This window comes from Mesocricetus auratus, unplaced genomic scaffold (assembly GCF_017639785.1).
Source record: "Mesocricetus auratus isolate SY011 unplaced genomic scaffold, BCM_Maur_2.0 Super-Scaffold_100010, whole genome shotgun sequence".
Lineage (NCBI taxonomy): Eukaryota > Metazoa > Chordata > Mammalia > Rodentia > Cricetidae > Mesocricetus > Mesocricetus auratus.
In genome coordinates this window covers 40,307,688-40,318,848 of record NW_024429194.1, presented here as the reverse complement: position 1 = coordinate 40,318,848, position 11,161 = coordinate 40,307,688, and the positions used below count along the sequence as shown (strand labels likewise).

Sequence of the window (11,161 nt, the reverse complement as noted above, 5' to 3'; positions counted from 1 at the left end):
AAGTTTCAAAGGATAGGAAACTAGGAAGGTAAAAGTGTCAGGAAGGTGAAATTTGTAGCATGTGCACAAGGTTCAATATGCCAGTCCTTAGAAGACAAAGGCTTGGGTCATGAGGTACGGTAGTTCTACTTGTGGAATATGTACATGGTTTGGTTCTGTGTGAGCTGCTGTGGCAGCAGTTTAGCATTGAGGGAGCTCTTATGTACATATTAAATATTATTTCCATCTTTTATAGAAAGGAATGCTATTAAAAGGTTTAGATATATTCAGTATTCAATTCTTTATTCTGAATAGGAAGTCCTCATTCCCCTCATCTCCACATATACTTTTATAAGCCATCATTACTCATATAAGCAGTATTCTGAAAAAAACCTGTACAAAACACTCATTGTTGTTGTTTTCGACTTGCTTTTCTTGTTTTTGTCTCATATTTTTTAAAGCATTAGCCATATACTTAAGAGAATATTTGGAACAACTGGTGTAATATTTCTACATAGTATTATAAACAAAGATTTTGCAGGACATCTATTTTATTAAGTACTATAAGGATATATGCTATAAGAGTGCATGCTATACAATACTTTATTCCTGACATTAATATTTGTATTTTTATTTTCTGTTTTATTCCTGACATTAGTATTTGTATTTTTATTTTCTGTTTTCAGAACTGTCTCTCTCCATTTACTACAGCAAATTTCCTAAGGGCAAAACTGATATAATTCATCATTTTATTTAGAATGTAGCATGCTTCTTATCCATACATAGAAAAAACTAAATAAATGATTGTTGAATGAATTTCTCATCTCTTCAGATGATGGCTCATTCATCTCATGCTATGTATTAAATTATAACTTTAAGAATGAGAGTCAGCACCATTACATTATGAAGATGCATCATTATTTTTACATTTCTAATAGTTTTCAAATAACCAGCATATACTTACTTGATATAATCACCTTTCTTTGTACAATATTATATATATTATGTGCAATATATATTTATATAATATTATCTACATTTGCAAGTATTGTGATGTTGAATGAGTGGGTTATTGTAATAAAATATGCGAGTATTGGCATATGACAATATCAAAGCAAATTGGTGATATAAACATAATCCTTAACCTATCTTAGTTAGTTTAATATACCTCAAAAGAAACATTCATTAGTCTACCATTTGCTTAAATTATTTGAAACCATGTCAAAGAACAACAAAGGTTCTAAAATGATGAGTTAGATTGGTGCAAATAATAAGACTACTGCAGGGCAGTACTAAATTCATCAATTGTATACACACTTAATTTTACCATAAATTTTAGCTCTCTCTTAGTGAATGAAAGAAAACAGCATGTGATGGTGAAAAAAAGGAACTTTCTTACTAACTCTGATATGTTTTGGCACTCTGAACTGCTTCCTGCATCACCAACTGAGAATAAAAATTACTAGGAAACAGTCTACTCTTCCCTTACCAAGTAGCTACCAATCTATCTATTGATTTGAGGACTGAACATATTGCTGGCTGCAGTGGTAGGTCCTTAAGTAAAATGAAAGTCAGTTGAGGGGATGCAGGGACTTCCTCAAGCTATGTTACCATCAGTGGTAGCTTGTGTTCATATTCTCACCTGGAAAGCTCAGAGTTGATGATGAAAGAGTACTATGAACTATCTCATATGTGTTCAGAGCCTAGAATGTGGTAGTATGGATGTTGTAGTAGAAGAGACATCTGTTTACCCATATTCTAAATCAAGATGCAGTGAAGTAAGCTATATTATGTACTTAACCCTATCCCATTTCCTGATGAGAAAACAACTCTTACTTGAAAGACCAGATTACCAACTTAAGCTTTGTGATAGTTAGATATCCATATAGTTATAAAGGAAGGAATGGATCAAATACTCTGTGTAAGATCTTTGCAGTGGCATATTCAGCCTTGACTTTTCATGAAAAAAAAACTATGAACTGTGACTGCACTATTTGTTTTAAGGTTATCACATTTCCTCTTATAGAAGACCAGATGTGTCTAAAGGGAGAGTATACCGGTGTGTATCTAATACCTAATTCCTGCTACTAGGATTATATTGGTCGATTTTCTGTTACTGTCAATTTAGTTAAGATAGGTCTTTATCCTTGTTAAGAATAGAGAATGAAGCTAAAATTTATGGTAAAATTAAGTGTATATACAATTGATGAATGCATAAAAGACAACTCTCAAAAGTACACTTTGATTAAAATTGTCTGACAGATACTTCCATAGTAGTTCAGTTTTCGATGACTGCATAAATAAGCCCCAAATGAGACTCCTACTGTCCCACATTCACTATACGGAGTTGGGTATACTAGCATACAAATGGAAATCTTCAAATTTATCAGTGGTGCACTCTATTCCAATTTAATTAGCATGATGATTATTAGTACAAGATTTTCTTAAAGCAAGTGTTTCAAAAACAAGGGTGCTTTCCTTTAAATTACAATTTTGAAATGCAAAAGACAAAATTGTGTACAAGATTATAAAGCAGATTGTATACCATGTTACTCTAGTATTTTGTGTTTGTGATGTGTGTGTTCTATATGCACATGAGTGTGTGGGTGCCTGAATAACACATGTACACGCAAAGGCCAGAGTAGTACTTTCATTGACTTCTTCTGTCTCTCTCTCTGACTCTTGCTTTGAGACAGGTTTTACCACTGAACTAGAATTTGCCATTTTGGTTAATCTGGTTGGATGGCAAGTTTTTAAATTCTCTGCCATCTTAGTATTGGGGTTACAGCCATGCACAGCCATTCCTGATTCATGTGAGTGCTAAGCATTAGAACTCAGCTCCTCATACTAGTAGAACAAGCCCTGTTACTCAATAACCATTTCTCTAGCCCCTATTCTAACATTTATGACTTTTAGTAATATACCCATTTGGGGATAGAGTATTATCTTGTGGAGAAGTTCTTTTTAACATTCTGCTCTATGCTCTGACCTCTGCCAGCTATATACTAGTAGGAGTCCTTCCCTATTTTCAATGAGCAAAATTGCCTCCAGATATTCTGAAATGGTATGGGGTGAGATTGCCTATGACTGACAACTATTATCTTGCTTTACCAATCTCCTCCCCTTCATCACTCAATAACCTTCCAGAACATAATTTCATCATATTTTCCAGAGGCTCTCAATGGAAACATTTCTCTCTACATAAAAAATTTTATATGAAGGACAATATTCGGATCCTCGCTTTTGCATTTAAAGTATTTCAGGACACAATTAAAAGTTGGGAATTATAACTTTTGGTAATCTTTGAACATTTGTGTTGATTCAAATTTGCTAAGTTCATTAAATACATAAATATGCATTTGCCATTGCATATGCATATAAATAGAACAAGAAGTGATATTTGAAGTGAAAGGGTCAGTCTGTGTTTACTTTTCATGCACTTTGCCACGTTTTCCTATAAAGGTACCAATTTATGGTTCACCTACATCACAGACTCACTAAAAGTAGTATTCATGTGCTAGTGGAATTGATTGTGCTCTTGTGTGAATTTGTCATTTCCTGCTTTGCTTTGTGTGATTTGCAGAAGAAAACACCAGGAAATATTGAACCTTTGTATTGCCAGTTTCACACTGTAGTTTCTTTTATAAAAGCTAAGGTATAAGTAAAGGTTTAGTGAGGTAATCTGAAAAACAAAATGATTAGCAGAGAGACAGAAGAAAGTAGTAAACTGGAAGAGATAAGGTCACTGGCCTCTAGAGATGTTGATAAAACACTCTTAAACTGTTTATCCAATGAAAGAGAGCAATAGTGCAATGGTCCAGTGTAATACTACAGGGAAAGTTCAAGCAGAAATTTTCAATCATAAACCTACTAAGCATTTCATCTTCCTTAGGCTAGATTGGAGCAGCTAAACTCTGCGAGGAGGGAAAAAAACAAACCTTAGACATGATTTGAACTATAAACAGATTATGATTTGTGGAACCTGTGAGTATTTTAACCTTTAGTGGAAGCCTGGTTAATGGCAAGCATCTTCTATATGAAGAAGAAAAACTCTAAAAACCCTTTTTTAAGAGAATGTCTTGCAATGTAGCCCAAATTGGGCTTGAACTCAGGATCGTGTTGTCCCAGGTGCTGGGGTCACAGGCTTGTATGAAATGATTTCATTAATGACTCTGCTGAGCAGTACTTGCCCTCATTCTGTGAGAATTTGCTCACTGAACAATTCTTCATAGAAATGTAGTTCCTATTTTTAGGTAGTAAAAGAATTATTATATAATAGTATCAGTTTGAATCAAAACTTAGCCTTCCTTTTCATCATAAATTGTGATCCTTCCCACGACAACTTTAAGCAAAGAAAGGTTATCAGAAGAACAAACTCTACATTTATTTTTTTCAGATTATATGAGTTCATCAGAATACAATTACATAATATTCATTATCATGTGGCACTTTGCTTATTAGGATAAAAGCTATCCACCTTGTATTACAATTACAGTATGATTACTATGGATGTTGTAATACTACAGTTACTGAAACTTGCAGTACTGGAGTATTCATTTTCATGACTGTGAAATTGAATGCGATTATTAATAAATGATTATACTCTTTCAAATATATTCTCCCAGCCAAGACAATATTAAAGTCATCATATCATCAACAATGATGGCATACAAGAAGCTCTAAAACCATGAACATGACTGAATGCCTTTTATGTCTATAAATCTGAAACTACTTAGAAACCTCTGAAATTTATGAGTACTTTAGGTATTATAAATTTTTATCAAGTGTGGCCTTTAAAGCTAAAGTTTTTATTCATGTTATGTGAGATTTTTATATAGCTTATCTTGATTGAAACCAACTTGTCACATGAACCCTGATTGCCAGAGAGTAGGTCCTTTGATAATCCCATGTGTTGCAAGCAGTCACTGTAAACTTAGTCCAAGGCCAAATTCACTAGTAACCATCAACTGAATGCCTTCAAGGGGGGCACTGTGCTCTAGGATGCTATTTTGTCATATAAACTTAATTATCATCTTTAGAAATCCTTCTTCAAATCAATTTCCTGTTGGGTAACAATGATGTATATCTTTAGTGCCTATTGCTGACCAGGTGTGGAGAGCTAGCCTAAAAAGAGTTAGTTTTCTAGAAATTTAGAGCACATCAGATTGCCTACAATCAAAGGCCAAGTATATACATCTCTTTTACCAGAAGGAAAGAATTCTTCCATACTTCAAGGGGCTCTAGAGCAAAGGTCTGGCAATTCAAGATTTTTGAGCTCTTCAATCTAGTTTCTCCTACCTCATGTCCATGGACTCTAATCCTAATTATCAAGCTCCTCTTGGGTCTTATATATACCATTTAGGAATAATTAATATACCTTGGGCTTTTATAAAATATATTTATTACTTGAAATTAGAGCTATCTTAATTCTGTATCTTATATCCTAAATAGTTTTTACAGCTGAAACTTCCTCCAGCATTCTCAAAAGTCTGAAATGTAGTGTAAAGGTTTCTCAATGACATTGCTACCTTATCAGGGACTTCTCATTTATCACAGTAAGGGGTTGCTCTGTTTTCTGACCAGGTGGTGATTCTAGTTTAAACTCTCAGGGTTGTTCTTGGTATCAGTTGTCATAAGTCTAGCTTCCTGTATGACTTAGTCTGAAATAGCAGTTTTCAATGTGAGATATTTGGGGGAGTGTTCTTAGAAACACCACTTGTAAGGAAATGAGGAAAGCAAGTGAGACAAAACTCAAGTGTTAGTGTTAACATAGACATCAGCTTTTCACAGTTAGAGCATGAGAACTAAGATAGACGAGTCAGTTCTTTTTTCTTCCTTTCTCCTCCCTCTCCTCTTCTGCCTTTGTCTACTTTATATAGATTTTCAAAGTCTAAGATTCAGATGTTGTCCTGTCACCAAATGTCTGATTATCCACATTAAATATTGTCTCTGGATCTACATTTTATTGTTGCTGTTTGTAAACAAGTAGCAATATCTTTGATAGGATGATTATCAGAAATTGGTGGGATAATATCAATTATGTACCCACAGTAAGAGCTACAACCTTAATAATTAGTCCTAAAAATATTGATTTCTCAGAGCATCCTGAGGCCTGGGTACAGCACATTTCAGATCCCATGCCAGCTTTCTAGTCCACCCAGTGACTGCCAGTGTCCTAGTCCGGCATCCACCCACTGGAGGAGGTAGGCATGGGCCTGTTTCTGGCCTGTCTTCCAGTGTGCTGCTTGGAGTCTCTTGAGGCTTGGGGAGAGCCTCATCCAGGATCTGCCAACATCCCCATACTAATCCCCCCTCCACTCACTGGAAGAGGAGAGCCATCGGAGTATTGGACCTGCTTATACCCACTGGAAGGGAACCTTGGACCTGTACCCACCAGGAGAGGAAGAAACTCCACCTGCACCTACTGGAAGAATGAATGGGAAGAAGACAATATAAAAACACATTCAACAACAGAAAAATCAGTATGACACTACCAGAGTCTAGGAACTCTACACCAGCAAAACCTGACCATCCCAACACAAACGAGACAGTAGAGAGTGGCCTTAAAAATAACTTCATGAGGAGACCTGTGCTACCCAAGTTGGCGGGAGTCCACCCCCGGCAGTCCCCAGTCCCCGGCCTCCGCGCTCCGGCGGCGAGGTGTGCAGGTTTGCTTTCGACGTCCGCGGGCTCGCGCGGCTTAGGACTCCTGGGCGGCCCAGAGGATACTACCAAGAAAGCCAGATGGCGTCTGGAGATTTCTGCTCACCTGGAGAAGGGGTGGAAATACTGCAGCAAGTGTGTGACCAGCAGTTTCCTCCTTGTGCCCTGACTGAAGAGGACCTGATCCAGAACCCATATTTCAGTAAGCTGTTACTCAGTCTCTCACAGCATCTGGATGAAAGCGGCTTAAGTCTCACCCTGGCGAAGGAGCAGGCTCAGGCATGGAATGAAGTTCGACTGCATAAGACAGTGTGACTGAGGTACGAGATCTTACAGAGAGTCATCCAGGAGCTGCTTGTGGACTGCTACGTGAAGGCACAAGACACAAACCTGACATCGGAAGACAAAAAGTTTCATGAGACCCTTGAACAGCGGCTACTTGTAACTGAACTGACACAGCTTTCGAGTCCTGACCAGGAGACAGAGATGCCCCCACTGCTGGGACTTAAGAAGGCCGACCTTCTGGAGCTCATGCCACCCTCACAGGACTTTGTCTGGATGAGAGCTCGACTCCAGCTGGAGGTGGAGGAGCAACTCAAGAGGAAATGCTTCACTCTGCTCTGCTACCACGACCCCAGTTCAGACACGGACGGGGAGACGCTGAAAGCTGCGAAGGTGTGGAGACTGGCCGAGGTGCTGGCGGGAGAGAAACAGCAGTGCCTGGAGGCCAAAGGCCAACACAAGAAGCAGCTGGTGCTGCTGGAGAAGAGGAGAGCCACCTACTCCCAGGTGCTCCTTCGCTGCCTCACCTTGCTGCAGAGGCTTCTTTAGGAGCACCGGCTGAAGACTCAGTCTGAGCTGGACCGCATCAATGCCCAGTACCTGGAAATCAAGTGCAGCGCAATGATCCTTAAGATGAGGATGGAGGAGCTAAAGATGTTGTCTGACACGTACAGCGCTGAGAAAGTGGAGGTGCACCGTCTCATTAGGGACTGTTTGGAGGGAGCCATTCGCCTACAAGAGCAGGACATGGAGAAGTCGAGACTGGTCCTGAAAACCTATGAGGTCCTTGGAGAAGACTTTGAGAAACTGGTGAAGGAGTACACCCAGCTCAAACTGGCAACTGAGAATAAGCGTTGGGCTCTCCAGGAGTTTAGCAAGGCCTAGCCACTGGGTTGAGTGTGGGCAGAGCCAGGAAGCATGGATTCTATATGGCCATCTTCTCTTCCTGCTCAACAGACTACCTCCACTGTAAGGGAATATGGGGACACATGCTTAAAACACTTCAGTGATTATGACAGCCTCCTGGTCTCCTTGTTTACAATGACTGGGTCTCCTCTGGAAAATGTAGCTATTAGATTTATAAAATTTTATGCATATCTGTGTGCATCAGCCCTGTGTAATATTTCCTGAATAAAGTAGTAATATTATAAAAAAATAACTTCATGAAAATGATAGAGGCCCTCAAAGAGGATATGAGAAAATATGCTAAAGATACAGAAGACAAAACAAAGCAAAAAATACAAGAAATCAACAAATCTCTTAAAGAAAGCCAAGAAAAAAAATCAAACAGATGAAGAAAACAGTTCAAGGCCTGAAAACTGAAATAGAGACAGTAACTGGAGGGATTGCTGGAAATAGAAAATCTGGGTAAATGATCAGGAACCACAGATGCAAGCATAACTAACAGAATAGAAGACATGGAAGAGAGAATGTTAGGTGTTGAAGATCATTAGGAAAAATAGATTATCCACCAAAAAAATCTTAAATCCAACAAATCCCTAACACAAAATATCCAGTAAATATGGGACACCATGAAAAGACCAAGCAAGAATAATAGGTGTAGAAGAAGGTGAAGAAATGCAGCTCAAAGGTGCAGAAAATAAAAATCTTCAAAATCATAGAAGAAAACTTTCCCAACCTAAAAAAAGACATGCCAATGAAAGTACAAGAAGCTTACAGAACACCAAATAGAGTGAACCACAAACAATATCCCTTTGCCACATAATAGACAAGACTCCAAACATACAGAATAAGGAAAATATATTAAGAGCAGCAAAGGAAAAAGGCCAAGTAACATATAGATTCAAACCTATCAGAATTACACCTGAGTTCTCCATGGAAACTCTGAAAGCCAGAAGGTCCTGGATAGATATTCTACTAATGCTAAGTGACCATGAATGCCATCCCAGACTACTATACCCAAAAAAGCTTTCAATCGCTATAGATGGAGAATACAAGGTATTTCGTGACAAAACCAGATTTAAACAATACATATCCCTAATCCAGCCCTACAGAAAGTTCTGGAAAGAAAACTCCAACCCAAGGAAGTGAATTACAACCAGAAAAACATAGGCAATAGATAATCCCACTTTACCGACAGTCAAAAGAAAAAGGGGGTGAAAGTCCATACACAATACCACCACCACCACCACCGAATTCAAAACAAACAAGAATGAACAATCAATGGTCATTAATATCTGTCAACATTAATGCTCTTAACTCACCTATAAAAAGACACAGGCTAACAGAGTATATATGAAGACAGAATCCATCCTTCTGCTGCATACAAGAAACATACGTTAACTTCAAAGACAGACGGTACCTCAGAGTTAAAGGTTGGGAAAAGATTTTCTAATCAAAATGACCTAAGAAGCAAGCAGGTATAGCTATTCTAATAACTAACAAATTAGACTTCAAACTAAAAATTAATCAAAAGAGATGAAGTCATTTCATATTAATAACAGGAAAAATCCATCAGGATGAAGTCTCAATTCTGAACATCTCTGCCCTAAATACAAAGCTACCCATGTTAGTAAAAGGAACATTACTAAAACTCAGATCACACATAAGACCACACACAGTTATAGTGGAAGACTTCAACACCCCACCCTCACCACTAGACAAGACCACCAAACAGAAACAAAGGAACTAATAGAAGTTATGACACAATTGGGTTTAACAGACATCTACATAACATTCCATCCAAACACAAAATATTTACCTTCTTCTCAGCTCCATGTGGAACCTTCTCTAAAATTGACCACATGCTCAGTAATATGGCAAATCTCAATAGGTACAAAACAATTGGAATAACCCAATGTATCTTATCAGACCACCATGCTTTAAACTTAGAATCCAACAACAACAAAAATTGCAGAAAACCTACAAACTCATGGAAATTGAACAATGCACAGCAGTACCATTCCAGGGTCAAGGAAGAAATTTAAAACAAACAAACAAACAAACAAGAAAAAAGAAATTGAAGACTTCCTAGAATTCAATGAAAATAAAGACACAACATATTCAAACTTATGGGACACTTTCAAAGCTAAGAGGAAAGCTCATAGCACTAAGTACCCCCACAAAGAAACTGGAGAATAGTCATGTTAGAGAATTAACATCACAAATGAAAGCTCTAGAACAAAGGGGAGCAAACTCACCCTGGAGGAGTAGATGCCAGGAAATCATCAAATTAAGGGCTGAAATCAATAAAATAGGAGTAAGGAAAACAATACAAAAAAAATCAATGTAACGAAGAGTTGTTTCTTTGAAAAAAATCAACCAAAAGGCAGAGAGAGAACAGGCAAATTAACAAAATCAGAAATTAAAAGGGGAACATAAAAACAGACACTGAGGAAATCAACAGAATCATCAGATCATACTTTGAAAACCCGTATTCCACTAAATTCAAAAATCAAAGGAAGTGAACAACTTTCTGGATCAATATTATTTACCAAAATTAAATCAAGAACACATAAGCAATTTAAGTAGACATAAAACCCCTAATGAAATAAAAACAGTCATCAAAAGTCTCCCAACCAAGACCAGATGGCCTCAGTGCAAAATACTACCAGAAATTCAAAGAGCTAATGCCAATTCTTTTCAAAGTATTACACACAATAAAAGCAGAAGGGTCATTGCCAAATTCTTTTGCAAGGCTGCAATTACTTTGGTACCCAAACCACACAAACACAACTAAGAAAGAGAACCACAGGCCAATATCTCTCATGAGCATCAATGCAAGAATACTCAATAAAAAACTGGCAAATGGAATCCAAGAACACATCAGAAAAATCATCCACCATGATCAAGTAGGCTTCATCCCAGGGATGTAGGGATGGTTCAGCATATGAAAAATCCATCAACGTAATCCACCTTATAAACAAACTGAAAAAGAAAAATCACATGATCTTCTCACTAGATGCTGAAAAAGCCTTTGACAAAATCCAACACCCCTTCATGATAAAGGTCTTGCAGAGATCTGGGATAACAGGAACATATATAAATATAATAAAAGCTATATGCAGAAAACCAATAGCCAACATTAAACTAAATGGAGAGAAACTCAATGTGATTCCCTAAAATCAGGAACAATAAAAGGCTGTCTACTCCACATTGCCTCAATATTGTACTTGGAGTTCTAGCTAGAGCAACAAGACCACAAAAGGAGATCAAGGGGATACAAATAGGAAAGAAAGAAGTCAAACTTTCACTACTTGCAGATGATATGATAGTT

The 11,161-nt window shown here is 37.6% G+C and overlaps 1 protein-coding gene across 1 annotated transcript; it reads left to right on the top strand.

Annotated features, from left to right (window-relative positions):
* The first annotated feature begins 6,684 nt into the window (after positions 1-6,684).
* LOC121142804 (HAUS augmin-like complex subunit 4) lies at positions 6,685-8,072 on the top strand. The gene is given in 1 exon segment (XM_040753391.1): positions 6,685-8,072. A coding segment is annotated over 1 exon segment (681 nt). The 5' UTR covers positions 6,685-7,128; the 3' UTR covers positions 7,810-8,072.
* The last annotated feature ends 3,089 nt before the right edge of the window (positions 8,073-11,161 follow it).